Raw genomic sequence first — 22458 nt, 5'->3', positions numbered from 1 at the left:
TTCACCTCTAGCTCCCTTAAACCACCTACATAAGCTTTAAGTAGAAGGTGTCGCACTCACCTAGACCGACGACGTGTTCAATGGCTTCGGAGTACCTGAGCACAGCTTCTGCGAACTGTCCCCCCTTGAACAACTCGTTTCCTTCCCTCTTCAGTTCCGCTGCAGCCGGCGGCAGCGAGGTGGCCGCGTCCCCGTGCGCCCCAGGGGGCTGCCGCGCTGCGGGGCTCCCCCTCGCCCCTTCTCCATCCGAGTAGCCATCGGCTTCACCTTCACCTTGCTGCTGCTCCGGCCTCTGCCCGCCTTCCTCGGCCGTGCCCTTGGGGTCGGCGGGGTCCCTGCGCCGCTCCTTGCCCTCGGCCTTGGCGCCCTGCGCCTTCCTCTGCGCGCTGCCCATGGCGGCCGGGCCGGCTGCCTGCCGGCGCCCTGCGGGGAGCCAAGGGGCGGCTGAGGCGCGGCGCCCCGCCCCGCCCCGCCCCGCCCGCCTCACGCCGCGCCTCACGGAGGCGGGGGGAGAGAAGTTGAGGATTTGGGGCAAAACCACCACATGGGAACTTAAAGAAGTTTAATTCGCGTTAGTAATGAGGGAACCGAGTTAAAATGGAAGGGCTGTCAATAATCTTGGGCACTCTGAAAGGAATATTTGAAGCGGATTTGTGGAATGGGTGACATCTTTCACTGAAAATGAATTCTCAGATGTTCGAGGTATTTCTCCTTCAGAAGCATGGCACAAAAATAACGATGGCACAAGGAAAAGCAAAATAGCACAGAAGCACAGAGTCATCTAGGCTGGAAGAGATTTCCAAGATCACCGAGTCCAACCTCTGACCTAACACTAACCAGTCCCCACTAAACCATATCCCTAAGCTCTACATCTAAACGTCTTTTGAAGACTTCCAGGGATGGTGACTCCACCACTTCCCTGGGCAGCCTGTTCCAGTGCCTCACAACCCTTTCAGTGAAGAAGTTCTTCCTAACATCTAACCTAAAACTCCCCTGGCGCAACTTAAGCCCATTCCCCCTCGTCCTGTCACCAGGCACGTGGGAGAACAGGCCAACCCCCACCTCGCTACAGCCTCCCTTGAGGTACCCATAGAGAGCAATAAGGTCGCCCCTGAGCGTCCTCTTCTCCAGGCTGAACAAGCCCAGCTCCCTCAGCTGCTCCTCATAGGACTTGTTCTCCAGGCCCCTCACCAGCTTCGTCGCCCTTCTCTGGACTTGCTCAAGCACCTCCATGTCCTTCTGGTGACAGGGACATGGTGAGGGGCCAAAAGCTGAACACAGTACTTGAGATACAGCCTCAGCAGAGCTGAGTACAGGGGGACGATCACTTCCCTGGCCCTGCTGACCACACTGTTTCTTATACAAGCCAGGATGCTGTTGGCCTTCTTGGCCACCTGAGCACACTGCCAAGCAGCTTTCTAACCACTCTTCTCCCAGCTCACAGAATCACAGGGGTTGGAAGGAATATCTGGGGCTCATCAAGTCCAACCCCCTGCTAAAAGCAGGTTCCCTACAGCAGGTTGAGCAGGAAGATGTCTGGGGGGCCTTGAGTATCTCCAGAGCAGGAGCCTCCACAACCTCTCAGGGCAGCCTGTTCCAGTGCTCTGTCACCCTCGCTGTAAAGAAGTTCTTACACACGTGCGTGTGGAACCTCCTGCGTTCCAGTTTTTGGCTGGTGCCTCTTGTCCTACAGCTGCACACCACTGAGAAGAGCCTGGCCCCAAAGTTCAGTTCACAACGAATTCATCTATGATGAAGTCAGGTTCCAATGCTTTAACTGCCCTGGCATAGCTATATGTGAAGGCAACTGGAACAGTCCAAATCTCCAGAGATTAATGTTTAATAATTCTGCTTTTTTTTTTTCTATCACACACGGCCAGTAAATCTGATTTGGATTGCAAGTTCTTGGTTTGTACCCAAATTTTTTGAAACCAGAATATATAACGAACAGATTTCTTAAATAATTCCAATCTCTGACTGCTGCAGTGCAGTAGTAAAGAACGAAAAAAGGACTTACTGATCAACATTAATGCTGACACGGTAACTGAGGGGTTTTCTTAACTTCAAGAAATTCATTACAAATTAAATTCTAGAGTTAATTTTCAATGCTGTTTATTTTAACATGATCTGATTTCTCATATTGCAAGCTTTCAATAGAGCCTAAAAGCTACAGTGGGTTGGGCCCTGTTGTGCTAGACATTATACCAATCAATTATAAATGAGAGCTCCTTCTTCACAGAATTTACAATTCTAAAAAATTAAAAATAGAAAATGAAAAAGCACACTGGAAGGAGGATCAAGGAATACAGAATAAGTATGGCAATGGGTAACAAGGTGGCCAAATGTCCTCCTACAAGACCCCATCAATAAGGCTTGTAACCATAAGGAGAACAGAGAGAGTGACTTATTCATGGCCACAGCGTCAAAGAAACTTTCTATTACAGTAAAAGTCTGGTCACAGATTACTACAAATTAAGATTTGGGTAGATGCATATTCATATATGGCATAAAGGCCAAGTGAGAGAGTATACAGAGCTGCTGCCACTAAGTATCAAGAAACAGAGAACATCTCCATTATATTAGAGGCTCAGTGGTAGAGGAGAGCATAAAGCTATGCCAAAAATACATCAGCAAGCACAACTAATCACTTGAGTAGGAGAAAGCTCTAATCATCTCCTACCCAATATGTGTTGTTCCTAAACAAATCAGAAACTTCAAAATGCAAATCTAAGACCTTACTCACTGTTCCCTGAGAAAAGCCATGACATTAACACGTATGTTGAAGTACTATCTGTAGCATCAAATCTGTTATTTCACATGGAATAATTCAATAAGAAGTGAAAATAAGAACCCAGTCCATTACATAAAAAAAAAAATAAAAATTGTCCAGGTCCTTCTGGATGGCATCCTTTGACCTGGACAGGCTGGAAAGCTGGACAGAGAGGAACCTCATGAAACTCAACAAAGCCAAGTGCAGGGTCCTGCACCTAGAGAGGAATAACCCTGTGCACCATTACAGGCTGCTGGAAAGCAGCTCTGTGGAGAAAGACCTGGGGGTCCTGGTGGACAGTAGGTTGTCCATGAGCCAGCCACGTGCCCTTGAGGCCAAGAAGGGCAACGAGATCCTGGGTTGCATTAGGGAGAGCATTGCCAGCAGGTCAAGGGAGGTGATCCTGCTCCTCTGCTCAGCCCTGGTGAGGCCATACCTGGAGTATTGTGTCCAGCTCTGGGACTTCCAGTACAAGAAGGAAACGGAGCTACTAGAGCACGTCCAGAGAAGGGATACTAAGATGACTAGGGGTCTGGAGCATCCATCATACGAGGAGAGGATGAGAGCGTGAAGAAGATACAGCCAGAGTCTTTTCAGTGGTGCCCAGTGACAGGATGAGAGGCAACTGGCACAAACTGAAACACAGAAGTTCTAGCTGATTATGATAAAACCCTTCTATACTGTGAGGGTGATGGAGCACTGGCATAAGTTAGCCCAGAGAGGCTGTGAAGTCTCTCCTTCTTTGGAGACATTCAAATCCTGCCTCAGTGTGATCCTGTGCAATGTGCTCCAGGTGACCTAGGTTGGCGAGGGGGTGGACTAGATGATCTTCAGAGGTAATGAATCTGGTACTATGAAGTAGAAAACAGACTGATAAAAAAATAATCACAAAATAATTCTCTGTAAACAACTTTTGTGGCATCAAGTAAGTTTAATACCACACAGGAAGTGAAACTAGAAGACTACAATGCTTAGTCTGCTTATTGCTGTTCACAGAGCATATTACATTTATTTAACAGCTGAATTTACTTTGTTTCCAGATATACTTTAAAACCCACAGTAATCTATGAAGATGCTTGCCTCCTAAATCTTAAAAATACTTACGTATATCACATGAACACCTTACACTGATCGCAGTTGACAATCTTCCCTACGTTTAAAAGCCTAACCTTTCATCACATGAATGGGAGTCTTCCTGTGGAGCTAAAAGGCACTTAGTCATCTGAATGCTCCCAATGGCAAGCAACCCCCACATTACCTATATGTAATGTTAGGGACACGATCCATCCTTTCCTCCAGGGTATTAGCTGAGAAGACTTTTCGCTGAGGAGACTTAGTGGAAACCTACTGGTTTTGAAAAATGTATTTTGCCTAAACTCTTGTGCAAACAATGCATTACTAAATCACACATTTAGAGACTAATATTCACAATTAAGTGGAACATCTTGATTACTGGAAAACCAGACTGATTTTAATTTCCAGACAAAGAACTAAGGTCTTTTACATAGACCATGGAAAACACAAAAGCCACAGCTGTCTGTGGCCAAATTACTTTAAGAAAAAACAAACAACAGAAAGGGGGAAAGGGTGGAAATCAACCCTGGGATGTTGTTCTATGGCAGGCTGGAGTCTAGACATGCAGCTGAACCCAAAAGCAAGCCTCAGAAATTTCTGCTACCCCACTTCCTCCTGAAGTCATGCATTCTGATTAAGCCAGCAGTTTCATCTCAGCAGTCTTGCAGTTAATCACACACTAATACAGGAACAGGAGCTGAACTTCAACTGCTTGTGAGTTGTGAACAGTACAAGAATTACAGGTTGTTTATCTCTAATATATACTTTCAGTGCATGCAGATGACCTCATATTAAAAAACAAAACAAAAACAAACTTAAAACTGTTTTCAACAAAACAACAACAAAAAATCAAGTGCTACTTGATCAGTTTTAGGCCCTTTGATCCAATTAAGAGGAAAAATGCAGAAGAAAAAAATGATGGTAGGAAGGAAGGAGAGTTGTACAAGGGAAAATCTAAGGAACACAAGATGTTCTCTAATCTCAGAATATTCATGGGGTCCTTCATCAAAGGAAAGGTATAAAATTATACAGAACACAGGGAGGAAGGTGACTTTTAGCAATATTTTTCCATGTGCATTTGTTATACCTTTCTTAGAAATATTTCAAAAAGTGTCTAACAAAATTGGATTCTAGACTTCCTATTCACATCTACTTTAAGTAGTGAATGTAGAGAGATCTGGACAGATTCGAGAGCTGGGCAGTTGTCAGGAGGGCCAACCGTATCCTGGGGTGCATCAAACATGGCATCGCTAGGCAGTTGAGAGAAGTGACTGTCCCACTCTGCACTGGCGCAGCCTCACCTCAAGCACTGTGTGCAGTTCTGGGCACCACAGTACAAAAAGGATGTGAAACCATTGGAGAGTGTTCAGAGAAAGGCTACTAAGATGGTGAAGGGCCTAAAGGGGAAGATGTGTGAGGAGCGGCTGAGGACACTTGGCCTGTTCAGCCTGGAAAAGAGGAGGCTGAGGGGAGACCTCATCGCGGTTTACAGCTTCCTCACGAGGGGGAGTGGAGGGCCAGCTGACTATCTATTCTCTTTAGTGACCAGCGATAGGACCCAAGAGAACAGTGTCAAGCTGCAACAGGGAGGGTTCACGCTGGATATCAGGAAGAGGTTCATCACCAAGAGGGATGTCATTCACTGGAACAGGCTCCCCAGGGATGCAGTCACAGCACCAAGCCTGTCTGAATTTAAGAAGCGTTTGGACTGTGCTCTTAGTCATATGGTCTGAATTTTTGAGTAGACCTGTGTGGTGCCAGGAGCTGGACTCGATGATCCTTATGGTTCCCTTCCAACTCAGGTATTCTACGATTTTATGTATTTTTAGTCTTCAAACAGGGGAAATTATTTGCAAGCAAGTATAGATGAATTTTGTGAATAAAGATTATAATAAAGGCAACAATTTTTTCTTCAGCTTAAAATTAAACAGGAAATGACATGACATTACCTTTATCTCCACTGCTTCTTCCACATTCCTCTGCATTTTCTCCTCTTTCTTCACTACTTTCAGAGTCCTCTATCTCTTCAATAAGTATTCTTTTTCCTTTGACTTCAGTCTTAGAGACAGGTTTTAAACCTTTCAGTTTCTTTTCCATCTCTAGCAGATTTTTCTGCAATAGAGAAATAAACAGTGGTAGCAGAAGCCTTTTTTTATATGTATATAAATTGTGATTTATACCCAGAAAGTACACTCTGTTAAATAATACATAAGGTCCTGAATATATAATCATCCAGATAAATGTTACCAATACAAAAAAGAGAAAATAAACGTGACTTTTCCAAGAGTCAGTATGTAAATCAAGATTAACGCTCGATTTCTGTCTCTTAGAAACTTAATCAGAAGATACCACACAAATAAATACATTCCTTTCTTTGCTTAAGCATAGATAAATAAACAGAAGTAGATTGTATTATTGTGATATCCAGCATGGTCTAGTCAGAAGAGACCCATGGCAAACAGGCTCTTTCCAGAATCTCTGAAAAAGCCCAAAAACAGTTTATCAAAATTTACGCTATCAAGAACTCAGCATCTGATAGATATTTGACGGACTAATGTAAATGATCGAACTAGAACCAAAAGAGACAACAATTTCTTAGCAGTGTAGCAGAAGGACACTGTTGAATAATGAAAAGCTTTGCTCCTCGTGTAAGAACTGCAAATTAGATAATCAGACAGCCTTTCATTTCCATAAACGTTTTTGGATGAATCAAAGAAATGCTCCACCTGCAATTCATGCTTTCAGAACAGAGTAAGACACACCCAATATTACGCTCTATTCTGTTTTGTATTCAGTGCTGTATGAGGAAGTGCCATTTCAGTACTTACTTCAACAAGCAAAAGTTAAAGACAGGAAGAAGCAAAGATTCATGTGGAAAAGTACAATGAAAAACTCCAGTTACTGACAAGCAAATAAATCAGTGACTCTGCATATAAACCTTCACTCTGCATGTGTTTCATGTATTTTTAAGTAGCTCAAGAGGGTTTTGAGGATCCTTCAAGCAGAGTAACTCAAAAAAACCCGCTGTCACCTATAGATGTCTCAGCCAAGGCAAAAAAGCTGACATGGATAAGGACAGACATTTGCTTTCAGCAACAGCAGCACTGTACTCAGCGAACGTACTGATGTATTTGGATTCCCAGAAGAGTGTACTCACAATGAGTATCGTATATCTGGTATTCTAAGAAGTCTCAGCTTAGCTCTGAGTTTTTTTTCCACAAAAAAAAACTTTTGTGGAGACAGACTCAGTACAGACTCAGAAGCTAGTGGATCAGTCTTGTAAAGGTGAAAAGAAACAAAAGTGCCCTTTCAGAAGGCAAATCTAGAGAGATGCATTCGAAAAGAAAAAGAGAAAAAAGCAGGCAGGTTGATTCCTTGGTTGACATGAACTCCGGAACTATTCTGGACAGGAATTTAGCTGCAAAACACCCCAATGGGCATGAATGCAGTAGGTGGTGGACTTGATGTGGACCTCCCTAGCTTTTCTGGTGCAAGCAATAGCAGTATTGGATCAAGTAATTCCACAGAAAGAAGTACTAATCAGTAAGGTGCTAGCAGCTTAAAGTGTGCCAACAATAAGAGCTAAATGGAATTCACATGATGAGGCAATTGCACAGCATCCAGGAATCACATGTTATAAAATTGGGGGGTAGCAGTATGATAGACTCCTAATTAACAGGTGAAGAGCAGTTTAGTATCAAAACTGCCTAGTGCTGAAGATCCTCAGGACAGGTAGCGTCCAAATTTAAGGACTGGGTTCTAAGCCACAAAACACCCTTGAGAAAATACCAATGAAATGATACAAACCAATCTTTTCCTACAAGGACCACATCCTGACCTTGAGTTTTCAAAGAAAGCATCGTATTTCTTAGGTCCAGAACTGACCTAGAAGGGTCCATATTCATAAGAGGGTACGCAAGGTTTTTCAAAGAATCCCAGGATCATAGGATGGCTTGGCTTGGAGGGATCTTAAAGATCATCTAGTTCAAATCCCAGCCATGGGTGAGGACACCTCCCACTAGAGCAGGTTGCTCAGAGCTCCATCCAGCCTGACCTCAAACGCTTCCAGGGATGGGGCATCCATCTGGCATCTCCTTTGATTTTTTCTTGTGAATTGCATGTCAAACTTCAAATACTCTTATCCCAGTGGATCTTTTTGACAGAAATTTCCAAGTAACTTTGATTAACCAATGAATTAATACTGTGAGCACGTTCAGCAGCTAAATTTTAGGCACCTAAATTACTTTAATACAGAAGACTTCAGTGCCTACAGGTTCTAACAATACAGTAGCAAATAGAATATTTGATCACATTCAGGTACCTGATTTCCATCACAAGCTACTAAGTGGTCTTTGGAAACTGATCACTGGCACAGTAGATCAATCGTGTCCTCAGAACTCATATTCAAATCAAACAATATAAATGGTATGCACTTTATTCTACAGCTGCTTACAACCTTCTTCTAGTCATCTGTGGGTCACGTGTCTTTACCTTAGCTATAGCGTTTTCTGGTTCAATGCACAACACTTTGTTCAGATCCTCTATAGCAGTCTCATAATTCTTCAGCTGGTTGTTAACAGTGGCACGGCGCATCAGAGCTACAAAGGAACAGAGTATTGTATACACTTTAAAAGCATTAAGTGGATAACTAGGCTATTTTTCTAGACATAATGAAGTGTAAATTTTTTTTTTTAAGATTCTGAGTTTACTTCATAATGACTCTATATTACTAATTACTGTTCTCTTGATTGTTTTTAATGATGCAATTTCACTTGCTGAGATAGCAATCATGACTCATAAAAAGCACCCCCTCATATTTTTCCAATTTGTCTGCTCCTCACATGCAAATACTGTATTCAGGCTGTATTCAAGCCTTTGTCTTCAGAAATGATTAAATCAGCAACTTTCATTGTTTACAGGTTGCTTGTAAGGTGATTAATACTTCAGTATTGTCATTATCTAAACAACGTGTTGCACAAACACGAGAGCACTTATTGTCATCATATAAAAAAAATGAGTTGCTCCATGCTTCTGCTTAAGAATAGCCATTAATTTCCCCCTTCTTCATACTTGGAACTGATCTAAAGCTCAGTGGAATCAAGAACGTGAATGAATATGAACCATTTTATTTGCTAAACTAATATATAAAGGCACGTTTATATTAAACTTCACCTTTTACGTTGCCAGGTTCCATATCTAACACCTTCTCACAATCCTGCAAAGCACTGTCCCAGTCCTGAAGTTTTATTTCTGCTTGAGCTTTGTTATTGTATGCAGCTGCAGTGGGTAGTACTGATATACTCCTGAAAAAAATGACCATGATGCATCGTTAGAAAGCCTGAATGTAGAATCATAGAATCATTAAGGCTGGAAAAGACCTCTAAGATCATCTAGACCAACTGTCCACTTACCACCAATAACGCCCAATAAACCACGTCCCTAAGCACCATATCTACTCTTTCCTTAAAGACCTTCAGGGATGATGACTCCACCATTTCCCTGAGCAACCCGTTCCAATGCCTAAGCACTCTCAGCAAAGAAATTTTTCCTAATATCCAACCTGAACCTCCCCTGGAGCAACTTGAGGCCATTCCCTCTTGTCCTATCACTTGGTGCCTGGGAGAAGAGGCCAACTCTCACAACACCACAACCTCCTTTCAGATAATTGTGGATAGCAATAAGGTCTCCCCTGAGCCTCCTCTTATTTTTGTCAACCTGCCCTTGAATCTCAATGGTTTTGAAAGATCTGAGTAACTTTGTGACACCTGCAAATTGTCCTATCACTATTCATCCACTTCTTCCTGACAAATAAAAATTAGTATCAGGATGCAACAGTGCTTTAAGTATTCTCCTGTAAAACCTTTTTGCACTGTTGACAATAATCTAATTATCCCTATTGCTCTAAAAATAACGTTCACAAGTAACAATAATTAAAATAAAAGAATACAATAGTATTTACTCACCGAGTGTAATATGTCACCGCTTCCACGTAATCTCCACTGGCAAAAGCTTCGTTGCCCTTTTCTTTTTCACGAGTAGCAATAAAGATCTTCTCTTTCTTTGTCATGCCTAGAAAAAAAATAATTATACATCACAACAATTAATAACTTGCACAGATGCAATCACAACATTGTCAGCTAAAATACTTTGAATATCATATTATTTAAATTACTTTTAAAACAACATGTATTATTAAAAGACATTTTTTATTACATTTTCTATAATAAAAAACTGAATTATTTTGATATGCACACAGTTCAGAATACAAGATGAAAGAGGTTACCCCACCATTAAATTATAATAGTGGAAGTGTGCTTTGTATTTTTACCTGGCTCTCTCAACCTAAATGCAACAAATATTTGAACTGATTTATTAACAGATTTATTTTTTTTTTAAATATGCCTTCACTCTCAGTTGACCTTGTAAGAACTTTTTTAATCTCTAGGTGCCAAAAAATATAGGCAATTTTACCTCAATAATTTACTTCTTCAATTTAGATTCACACTCTATAACACAGTATTACAGTTAAAGAAAAAAATGTTTCTAAGGCATTACCAGTTGTATCTATTTTCTTTTCAATTAGAGGTAGACTTGGCCTATTAAAGAATCTTGATTTTGAGTTATTTTCTTCACCTTCTTCATCAATTTTAGAACACTCCTTTTCCACGTCAAACCTTAAATTAATAAAAATGACAAATACAATAATGTTGCACAGTAAAAGTCCTCTACTAGTAGAAAGGTATGCTTTCTATTTCCATTTTAAACTAAAGGTAAGCAGGCATAAAGTCAGTGTTCAATTATCCATGACTAGTTAGGAAAAAATAAAGCTTAGCGTTATCTCCTTTCCTCATGTTATTTTTTCCATTTCTCCTGCATATATATTACCGCTCCTTTTCTCATCCCTTCTGCTCAAAAACAAACAAACAAAAGAGTCTACCTCCCCTCTTCAACCATCTCCAACAAAAGACAGGTGAAATTTATGGAATTGTATCTTCAGGTTCGATTCCACTTCTATCAGATGCTGGTATTAACCTTTGTTAGAAATACTGAAGAAATGTCTTTGAATTGATTAATAGTGTCATTTGAGAGAAATTTGAAAAACAATCTAGGACACTTCCAAGATTACTATGAAACAGCTTTTGAAAACAGTGTATAGGAATTTACATTGAATAAATATTGCAGCTATAATCCTATTAAAAATATAGGGTAATAACCAATTCCTACACTAAACTTTTCTGTTTATGACAATGAAACACAGCCTTTGCTTTTCACAATAGTATTCTCACTAGAACAGATTCCACAGCATTGTTTAAGGAGCTAGAGGGAAGCCACTAGCACAAAAAACAGAAGAATGCATTTTGCCCCTTCCACAGTCAATATTTGTCATCCAACTGGGAAGGGTAATATGCCACCATTACATTATTTAAATAAATAAATAAATATATATATATATATAAATTGAGCTATTTTTAATTCTTTTTTTTTTTTTAAATGTACCTCCATAGACTTGTATCTTAGATGCTGGAAAAAAAAATATTTTCTGTTGACTTGTTATATTTCACAACACTTGAGCAAAAAAATACAAGGTAACTTGTTTTCAGTTAGCAGCACCACAATGCATCATTTGATGTTTAACAGAATGTTTATTATGAAAAACGTAAGTTTCACTGAATTATTATAATTCCCTGAAAAGTTACTACTATGTTTCTCAAAAATACTTAAACAACAACAGCAGCCTTCCCCCCCCAGTAGTGTTCCATTATAGAATAAATAAATGAGTTAATAAAAAAAATAAAGGGCTTAACATACTTGTCCCATTCGCTGTAATCCCGTGGTATGTTTTTCTTGCTTCTTTGTTTATTTTGTAATTTTTCATTCTGAAAGAGAAACAACCAGCCTGTAAGACAATTTTCAAAAGAGAAAATTCACAGCCTTTTTTTTATTTCTGCAATACATATCCGCACTAATTAACACTGTTCATGACTAATTTCAGCATAGTCTTGAAAATTTTATCTTGCTTTAAAGAACATCTTTATGTATTTGATGGACCATTGTAATATGAGTCTCACACTTTCTCTCCACTACCCTGTTACGTGTCACAGAGGTGCTGGATAAAACTTTCAGATAGAAGAGACTGCTCTTCCTAATTAGTATTTTGTGTTGCTTTGAACCACCCTTTCAATACAGCAACAAACTCTACTTACTCTTGGAAAACCCCAGCCTTGTAACGCGATGTTTAACACCGAGATTGAATCAGTAACCTCATTTTAGCCTTGTCCTTCCCAGGAGAATGCAATGCACAGATTCTGACAGCCCCTGAAGCCCTCTGAACAAACTTAAAATAAAAATTTGGTTTGACTTCTTCTAGATAGTGTCTGTACTTATTTGACACACCAATCAAGCTAATTTCCAAGACGATTTATTCTCATTCTAGGTTTTAGACAATTTACACTGCAACAATCAGTCCCAATAACTGACTTAACTGATTTGTATCACAATCCAGCTCCTATCCTAATGTATATGGGATGTATTTCCATAGCCACCACCTCTGGCATCTCTTCCATCTCTGTCATCAGACTATGTTTCCGATAATGTCCCTCCCTGCTTGTTTACTTCAACAATATTCAGCAGCAAGGTGTGGTTCCAAACAGGTATTCCATAGTTGTACAGCCAGTTCAAAATATTTCTTTTTTACTCTTCGCTGGCCGTTCAGCCCTCCTCTTACCTTGCAATCCATCTCTCACCAAGTTAGACCAGGGTAATTTCTTGTAGGATTGCACACTTACAATTATCTGGGTTCGAACAAACAATTTAATAGATACCACAGTGCAACCCCTAAATATTTGTATCAGTGCAAGTGAGCATGTGATAAACTGAACCAAAGAAACAAACAGGAACCTCTTAAACTAGCTTTACCAGTGGTGACACTGTTGCAAGGAAACACTTCTGAAGTTGAATATAAACATCTCAATTTACATAATGTAAATGTGACCCTTCCTATAAACACCTACAGCTATCCATAATGTTAGGTTACATAAGCTTTTGTAGTATTCGACTTGAGAATTACACTTATGCTCTCAGTCATTCAAGAAGCTAGACAAAATGACACACATTTAGTGATTAATGCATGTTTGGAGGAGGCAACTCCTAAATATGGCTTCTTGGAATATTACATCATTGCATATGTATCCTGGGGTATATTACAAACTTTGTAATTTTTAAAATACCAAATCTCTTTTCAAACCAGAAGCCCTTAATTTGAATGAGCACAAAAAAAGATGAAACTCTCAGAAGAACATTTATAAAGTAACTACACAAACTTGAACACATCCTTTCATGGAATAAGGCAGAAACATTGACTCAAAATTTCAAAAATCCTTAATATTCTAGGTCTCATATTCTTGGGACCACTGTAACCAAATTGTGGCTCCAATGGAGTAAGGAATTTCTCAATCAGTAATATTTCAGAGCATCTCATTCAAGAGGCTTTCATGAAAAAGCTTCATTTGCATGCTGTATTAACTTTTCATTGGTACTTGGTATTACAGGCAGAGAACAAAAACAAAACAAACAAAAAAAAAAGAACAACCCTCTGCCCTTGTCATGTTTCTTGCCAAATTGCATGGATCCCAAAGTGTTTGAAGCCAAGTGAGTTATTTCTGCATCTAAAAACGAAGTACAGACTGGATTTAGTTCAGATGACAAACAATTTGGCCTTGGTTCTCCTCTGGATCCCATACTAACACATTATTATTCTGTGTCAACTAACCAGTATTCTTTTTCAATTTGGAGCATCCAAAATAATGAGGGCTATATAGATAACATCACAGACAGTTTCATTAAATAGAACTTGGAATACGCGTTGTATGCCATGGACTGTAGCCCACTGTGTCTGGCAAAGAAACCTATGTCTGCTGAAATCTCATCTGTACAATATTTTGGAACTGAGTATTTCTAAACCCACGCTTCCAGGACATGTTTTCCTTTTGTCCTGGAAAAAGGGAGGCAGTAAAATTGATTAAGCAATATGGACAGTTAGAAACAGAAATACTCTGTCTCTCCAGTCCTCTTTTATTCTACAGTATAGTTGTAACCTCAAAATCCTAGGCAGTGTGAAATGAAAACCAGGGTATTAAGAAACTTCCATATTGTGTAAAAAAGGGATGCTTTACATGAAGTATTTATCTATTCATTGATAAGCTTCTTCTATCTATTCATTGATTCTGCTTCACTGAAGTTCCTGGAGTTTTTATGCACCACATCAGACACACAGTCTCTAATCAAATGGAAGGGTTTGTGGATTTCTTTCTAGCAGAGAGGATTAATTTATCATCCCAACTTTATACCTGACATCACATTACAAAGTTATATGATGCTAGTGAAAAAGATAGTTACAGACCTAATTGATTAACAAAATATGTTTAAAAATTACCACCTTGCCCATTGCTTTATCAAATAGAAAACAAACAAAAACAACAAATAAGAACTGATTCAAAATATTAATCTGCTTTTTTGAAATTTCATTATACAGATGTCTTAGTGTGCGGTATAGAAAAAGCCTCCTTTTATTCAGTATTGATCTAGTAGTGGTGTAACTGCACTGCTACATAAAAAGATTGAATTCTAGAACACAATTTCAGGCCCCTCTTTTCTCTTCCAGGAAAGGTTACAATTATTTCAGAGGTAGCCTTCACTGTCAAAAGGAAAAGAAATCATATACCACAAATAACACAAAGCTGTATCCATGTTTCCTTGGTAATAACACTAATACCTAAACCTTGTATAGAGAATAAAAGTAATAAAAACTTAGAATCATTGAATCATTTAGGTTGGAAAAGATCATCTAGTTCAACCTTTAACCTAGCACTGCCAAGTCCACCATTAAACCACGTCACAAAGCTTTACAAGTTTTTTTTGAAGACCTCCAGGGATGGTGACTCAACCGTTTCCCTGGGCAGTCTGTTCCACTACTTCACAACTCTTTCAATGAAGAAATTTTTCCTAATATCCAACCTGAACCTTCCCTGGCACAATTTGAGGTCATTCCCTCGTCTTATGACCTGGTGCTTGGGAGAAGAGACCAACACCCACCTCACTATAACCTCCTTTAAGGTAATTGTAGAGTGCGATATGGTCTCCCTGAGCCTCCAAGCTAAACCACCCCTGCTCCCTCAGCTGCTCCTTGTAAGACTTGCTTTCTAGACCCTTCACCAGCTTTCTTGTCCTTTGGACATGCTGCAGCACCTCGATGTCCTTCCTGTAGCAAGGGGCCCAAAACTGAACACAATACTCGAGGTGCAGCCTCACCAGAGCCAAGTACAGAGGGACAATCACTGCCCTAGCCCTGCTGGCCACACTATTTCTGATACAAGCCAGGATGCTGTTGGCCTTCTTGACCACCCGAGCACACTGCTGGCTCATATTCAACCAGCTATGGACCAATACCCCCAGGTCCCTTTCCACTGGGCAGCTTTCCAGTTCCTCTTCCCCCAGCCTGTAGCATTGAAGTAAGTCTGCAGACTCACTGAGGGTGCACTCAACTCCCTCATCCAAATCATCAATAAAGATATTAAACAGGATGGGTCCCAATACCAAGCCCTGGGGACACCATCCAGTATTTAGTCCAACAAAGCATATACCTGTGCAAGCAGCCAGTTTCTCTTTGTATATTATATATGGCAATAACCTTGCATTCTCCATTATCTTGGTCTGGTGTTTAAATACTGGCTGACAGTAAGAAGTAGTTTGTGACAATATAGGAACACAAATCAGGCATTTACTAAAACATAGGAATTCAAACCAATAATTTGAATGTGTTATTTTAACAATTAAAAAATATCACATGCTCCATAAGGATCTGTTCTAATTTAAATTTCTAACTTCCAAAAAGAAAAATGCTTCAGTGAATTTGTTGTGACAGTGTCCCAGAATTACAAACGGAATAGTGGGAATCAGACTGAAACCATTCATAGTAACATCTGACAATTCAAAAAAAAACCCCATTCCCACACCTACGTTTCTGTCAATCCCTCCAGCAGCACTGTATTTAGTATTAGTAAGATATTATAAGATTGTGTATTACATATGTAATAGTAAGATACAGTAGAATGGCAGAATACAGCTCCTGGCATGGCTTCCTCCAAAAGGAACCTAGTTCATCTGCTTTAACACCACACTTCATGTGAAACAAACACATACAAGGGTGTTTACGGAGATTTGCTTCAGAAATGAGTTCTTGATCAGAATTATAACTTTACTACAAGAAGCATGCTAGTACGAAAGAAGCACTTTTGTTTAAGCATTGGTCTCCTGCAAGACTGCTTGAAGATTTTTATTTTCTGGTTAACAAAATATTTAAAAGGGGCCCAGTGAATAGAAGTTCTTACAGGTGACATTTTCTGATTTTAGAAAGACATAACTAACGTACACTTGTAAAAATAAAGCCTTAGAAAACTGGAGATACCTGATTAGCAGGAAGACAGCTGCTGGAACAACGAACAGGAGGCAAGTTATCTTGTCCTTCAAGCAGCATGTCTGTTCTCAAAACCTGTGGTTTATGATCATCTTCACGCATTTCTGTCACCCAGCTCTGAAAATAAGTAATACATCTGTACATTAAAGCAGTAGAACGGATACACAGTCTACAATGACTCAAACAATTATCATTATAATGCATTGCTCTTAATGGAGAAAAGCCATTATGAGGAAGATTAAAAACAAAGTTTAAAATCAAGCTTAAAATGAAAAAACAAAACAACATAAACTTAAGTTCCTTACTCTGGTTAAAAGGGTTATTTTTGTAAGTCACACTGCCAAACTGAGCACAGATAATGATGAACGCAGTAGGAGCTACATCCACACCTACCTTTATTGTTGTTTAGAGTCAGGAAAGGGGAACCATTTTAAAGCCAAATATGCAAAATAAAAGCAAAAGTGCTTTTAATCATTCAGAATCACAGAATGGCTCAGGTTGGAAGGGACCTTAAAGATCATCTTGTTACAACTCCCCTGCCATGGGCAGGGATGCCACCCACTAGATCAAGCTGCTTAGGGCTTCATCCAAGCTGGTCTTGAATACCTCCAGGGATGGGGCATCCACAGCTTCTCTGGGCAGTTTGTGCCAACGCCTCACTGTTCTCTGAGTGAAGAATTCCCTCCTAACCTCTAATCTAAATTTCCTCTCTTTTAGTTTAAAACCATTCATCCTTGTCCTGTCATTATCTGAACAAGAAAGAGTTGTTCTCCATCTTTTTATAAGCCTCCTTTAATTACTGAAAAGCAGCAATAAGATCACCCCGGAGCCTTTTCTTCTTCAGGCTGAACAGCCCCGGATCTCTTTCTTCACATGAAAGGCCTCTGGTCATCTTCACAGCACCCCTCTGCACCCTCTCTAACAGCCCCACATCCTTCTTTTGCTTGGGGTTGCAGACATGGATGTGGTACTCCAAGTGGGGCCTCACCAGGGCAGAGCAGAGGGGCACAATCTGCTCCTCCTGCTGCCCACTCCTCTGTGGCTGCAGCCCAGGATGCAGTTGGCCTTCTGGGCTGCAAGCACGCACTGCTGGCCCAAGTCTTTCTCTGCAGGGCTGCTCCGATTGAGTTGTTCTCCCAGTCTGTCCTCATCTGGAATTGCCCCAACACAGGTGCAGCACCTTGCACTTAGACTTGTTGAACCTCCGGGCTGTCCCAGATCACCTTTTTGTCCTGCATGTGCCTTGATGTTGCTTCCAGGAGGATCTGTTCCATGATTTTCCCAGGCACAGAGGTGAGGCTTACCAGCCTGTAGTTTCCTGGGTCCACCTTCTACCCTTTTTAAAAAACAGAGTGATGTTTCCCCTTTTCCAGTCACCAGGGACTTCTCCTGACTGCCAGGCTTTTTCATATATGATGGAGAGAGGCCTGGCAACTCCATCAGCCAGTTCCTTCAGGACCCTGGGATGCATGGCATCAGGCCCCATAGACTTTTTCATCAGGTGGTCTCAAACCTGCTCTTTGCTTACAGTGCATGGTACCCAATCCTCATCTACGGGTTCAGGGAAACGCGGGACATGGGAAGCCCGACTGTCAGTGAAGACTGAGGCAAAGAAGTTGTTGAGTACCTAAGACTTCTCCACATCTGTTGTCCATCAGAGGGGGTACGCTCTCATTGGCCTTTCTTCTTTGCCCAACATACCTATAGAGCCCCTTCTTGTTATTCTTTGCATCCCTTGCCAAGCTCAGTTCCATTTGTGCTTTGTCTTTCCCAATCCCATCCCTGCACATCTGGGCTGCATCCCTATACTTTTCCCAGGCCATGTGTCCCTGCTTTCACTGCCTGTGCATTCCTTTCTTGTCCCTCAGTTTGACCAACAGGTCCTTGCTCAGCCATCCCAGTCGTCCACCCTCCCTGCCCGCATTTTTACACAAGGGGATGGAGAGTTCTTGTGCTTTAAGGAAAACATCCTTAAAGAGCTGCCAGCTCTGTTCAACACCTTTGTCCCTGAGAACAGTGTTTCAGAGGATCTCATCTTCTTGTCTGGTTGGTTTGTCTAGTACCTGGACCAGGAAGTTATCCTCAGTGCACTCCAGGAATCTCCTGGATTGCTTACAGCCTGCTGGGTAGCTTTTCCCTCAGACATCCGGGTGGTTGAAGCCCCCCATCAGGATGAGAGTGTGCGACCATGATGCTTATTGTACCTGAAGTAAGAATGCCTCGTCCACAGGCTCCTCTTGATCAGGTGGCCTGTCGTAGACCCCGACCAAAAGGTGACTTATACTGGTGTGGTCCTTAACTTTTACCCACAAGCTCTCAACCTGTTCATAGCTGTTTCTCAGAAGCATCTCTTCACAATCAAACCTTTCCCTAATACAGAGGGCAACATCCACTTCCCCTCCTTCCCTGTCTATCTCTTCTGAAGAGGTTATTAAGCACTGGCAGAAGCTTCCTTAAAGGACTGGAAATAACTGATTTCAAACAGAAATAGCATAATATGATTAGAACATGTTATAAACAAAATTGCCTCTAAGTTACCCTAAAGATTCAGAAAGCAACAAAAAGCATCTGTATATCTTCTCATAGACTCTACTAAAAAATAAACAACTATGCTTAATTTCTCATAAAATTAATTTTGCTGCTTTACTTTTTCCTGCACAATTCAATTCATAGCATGTTTGCTTCTAGGCCAGAAAAATAGTTGCTTCATATACACATCTAGTTTTTTTTTTTAATCACAGGTAAGAGATGTTAGTGTCATTCTTCACTATAAGAGAATCTGTTTTTCATATAAAATACCATAATCTAAAATGCTTATGCCCATCCAGATTTCTTCAATATTTTCAGCTGGATAAAGTACTCTTCCGTTCTTACAGTATAGAAACAGTATAGAATATTCTCCTGTTTTTAGATATACAGATTGAGAAAAGTGGATTTCATAAATGTAGTTTGCAATTATTTTGTGCTTTTTTGAATGAAAAATAATACATAAAGAAGTTCTCTAGAGTTATAATGGACATTAAAAATTCATTAACGTTAATAAATTAAATAATAATAATAATAAAAAAAAAAACAAAATTCTTCTATCACTTCCTGATTTAATCAAATAATCATGCTCTACTTAAGCACAAGATGAAGCTGAACAATCACTCCAGATTGATACATCAGAGTGATTACATTACTAACCACTATAAACTAGAGTAATACTGTACCATCAGTTCACCGTTAATTGTTTCCCATTCTTCAGCTGTGAAATCAGAAGCTGTAGCTGCAGGCCTGTCTTTCCTGAGAGCTCTGCTCCCCGGGTCTAAATGCTCAATACGCTTTTCACAGAACAGTGTCAGGTCGGGATAACATCCCTCTTCACCAGACCTTTGAAATGGAAGATAATAAAGTTACAAAAGAAAAATTTTACAGAAGGGGAATAAAATTAGTAATGAAATTAAGAAAATATGTATACCTTAATACCCTGAGAATCTTTTCCAGGTGTTTAACATCTGTGCATTTTTCAATGAACTTGTAGTCCAGATGACCAATAGGTATTTGATAAGTTTTTGTGGTTCCTTGGTCCAGCAAATATGGTACTGATTCATCACCCATAACTAAATTTTAAAAGAGGAAAAAAAAATCTATGGACATCTAGTTATCTTTTAAAGTAATGGTAATTTAAGGAATAGCCCAGCTATTACTTTTTTATGCAAGCAGAACTATTGTCACAAAAGTAAAAACCTCCAATTTGAAGACCTTATCATGCAAACAGTTATTGACAGAGGCCTACTGACAAATATATGGTTATATGCAAGATATATTTTGGGAGAAGAATGTGCACAACTTTACTGGTTCTGCACGGCAGAACATATCAGAAAGTCTTACAGAAAAGTTACCATATTTATGCCTACCCCATTACCTGCTTTTCTTTAAACGTGGTATAGTATTACTTATTTTAATTAAGGGTGGTCAGGATAAAGAAGACGATGGTGCAGTGACTTCTCTCTTTTTTTTTTTTTTTTTCCCCCTCCCCAGAATTAAGATGATTCACTGCATCTTAAGGAGTGATAGCCCTTGTCTTCTCTGTAGCCAAAACTAATCTGATTGCCTTTCCTCACTAACTGCATTTTCTGGGTCTCTGATTATATTACCGTACTAATACAGATCTTTTCCAGTATGCCTGTAACAGATGAAGCAAGGTGTTCAAAGCAGACATTTCCTGTCTCTCTGTACCTTTGAACTGCTTTATTGCACTTTTTTTCTACTTCATTTCCAAGCTCTGCTCCACAGAGCATGTTACGTTGCGCGAAAAATGTTATTTTAACAGGTATTATGAGGGTAGCCAGCCAGGCAGCATGTGATGATAACCACGTGCAGATGCAAATCTAATAAAAATAATTTTAACTTAAATTAGTGCATAATTACACATATTAGTTTGTAGTAGCATGAAATGTTTGTAATACAGCATCATTTAAATAATAAGCGGTCGTAATTAGGTACTGCGCATAAAGACAGGATTTTGCCCCTAGAATCTACAGTTTTGGTATAGAAAACAAACCAAACCAAACCAGCCCTCACCCCCGGACTCGCTCACCCAGCTCCCGGGCAGTGCGGTAAGGAGGAGATGGGGCTGAACGGGGGCTCCCTGCTCCTGCAGACGGAGCTTTTTGCCTGAAGGCAGCGCCCGACCCCCGGCATGGCGGCGGGCCGTGGCAACCGTTGCTATATACAAGATGGCGGCCGGCCCCGGCAACCGTTGCTATGTACAAGATGGCGGCGGGCGGCGCGCAGGGCACGGGGAAGGACGAGGCGGGCTCCGAGCCGCCCTCCGCGGCCGCCCCACACGCGAGGGCTCCCGCAGGGCCCCGCTGGGTCTCGGCGGAGCCGCCTGAGGGTCCCGGGCACCCACCTGCCCCGTGCCGCGGTGCCTCCAGCACGGCCGCTGCCCGGCCGGGTGTAGCCGCGCAGGCACAGCGGGGCTATGGCGGAGAGGCACAGCGCCACACCTGAGGTGGCAAAGCGGGGAACCAGAGAAATCCCTCTGTGGCTGTTAAAAATACATGCCCCGCGTTACGACGTATTAAATAAAACGTCCCTTGTTATAAGTTAAAAAGCTCTTCGTTTTTATATGTGATTTGACTCTGGAGAGCTTATTCACCTCAGCCACTCAACTCAGCAGTTCGGGGATTTGGCCTTCAATAAAACATCACCGGTTTGCTTCCCATGTACAATTCTATCTAGCCTAAGTGTACAATTTGATCTAGCCCCCCGCCAGTTTCTCCAAAGCTGTGTTATCTACAGCACCATTGCCTTCCTAGCCTTGTCCCAGACCCAGCTGCATTTGCAGGTACAATCCAGTAAGATAGCCAAGGAAACAAAACAGCTCTAAAATATTTTTTAAAAATCCCATTTCCTAGAACAACCCACTATAGTTCATTTATGAACCGGTATATGACCATATATTCCATGACAAAGGTATCTCACTACACTGATAGAAAGTTAAACGTGTTGTTATGTCATTATTAAAGGCATCATTGGCACTATTATCAAAATAATAATTTACCCTACCATTTAAGTAGGGTAAATTAGTATCAGACACAATCCAGCAGTATTTTAAAATACACATTAATGTATTTTATTTTCAAGGTATTTTAGTATTAATACTTTCTGAACAAACAGATGCAGAATTCTGGCTCATAAATACAAAACAAGCACTTTTTATTACAGACTCACAAAAAGTCATCTGAAAAGCAGAACAGTATTATTTTAGCTTTGGGACCCTTACTCAGGGTATCGTTAAACTACAGTCCTTCTTTTCTTGGGTACAACCAAGTCACAAAACAGTTCGGAGATTTCTGTTTACACATGCTTTGTAATTTATCGCGAATTGTTTGCTCTCAAGTTCTTTGATACTTGCTCTTTTGAAATCCAAATCTGTGTTTCAGACCTAACTTTGTGTGTCTTTCGATTTATTCCCATGGGAATTTATTCAAACCAAGATTTTATGCAGTTCATAGGAGTCCAAAGAGCATTTAATAAAGTTACGATGCAAGTAAGGTTTAGACGAGAGTCATGAAAACAAGATGAACTCAAAACCAAATACAATACCAATGAATTTAACAGACTTCTACATACTATGACTAAAATTTAAGTC

At 40.5% G+C, this 22458-nt stretch overlaps 1 protein-coding gene across 2 annotated transcripts in view; it reads right to left on the bottom strand.

The window, feature by feature from the left end:
• The window catches only part of SPAG1 (sperm associated antigen 1), a 40383-nt gene extending 19350 nt beyond the window's left edge, over positions 1-21033 (bottom strand). The window contains exons 1-11 of one of the 2 annotated variants that reach the window (XM_084510561.1): positions 20899-21033; positions 19777-19918; positions 19529-19688; positions 16308-16433; positions 11654-11721; positions 10400-10518; positions 9808-9913; positions 9017-9147; positions 8336-8442; positions 5794-5956; positions 61-423 (exon numbers count right to left, since the gene is read on the bottom strand). In XM_084510561.1, coding sequence (XP_084366687.1) covers positions 61-423; positions 5794-5956; positions 8336-8442; positions 9017-9147; positions 9808-9913; positions 10400-10518; positions 11654-11721; positions 16308-16433; positions 19529-19688; positions 19777-19916 — 1483 coding nt within the window. In that variant the 5' untranslated portion in view covers positions 19917-19918; positions 20899-21033. Of the gene's footprint in view, positions 1-60; positions 424-5793; positions 5957-8335; positions 8443-9016; positions 9148-9807; positions 9914-10399; positions 10519-11653; positions 11722-16307; positions 16434-19528; positions 19689-19776; positions 19919-20882 lie in introns of both variants that reach the window. The other variant, XM_084510562.1, reaches the window with a different exon arrangement.
• Between the last annotated feature and the right edge of the window lie 1425 nt (positions 21034-22458).

Source organism: Aythya ferina (genome assembly GCF_964211825.1).
Source record: "Aythya ferina genome assembly, chromosome: 2".
Taxonomy (NCBI): Eukaryota; Metazoa; Chordata; class Aves; order Anseriformes; family Anatidae; genus Aythya; species Aythya ferina.
Note: the sequence above shows the minus strand (reverse complement) of the source record. Positions and strands in the feature narration are given on the sequence as shown.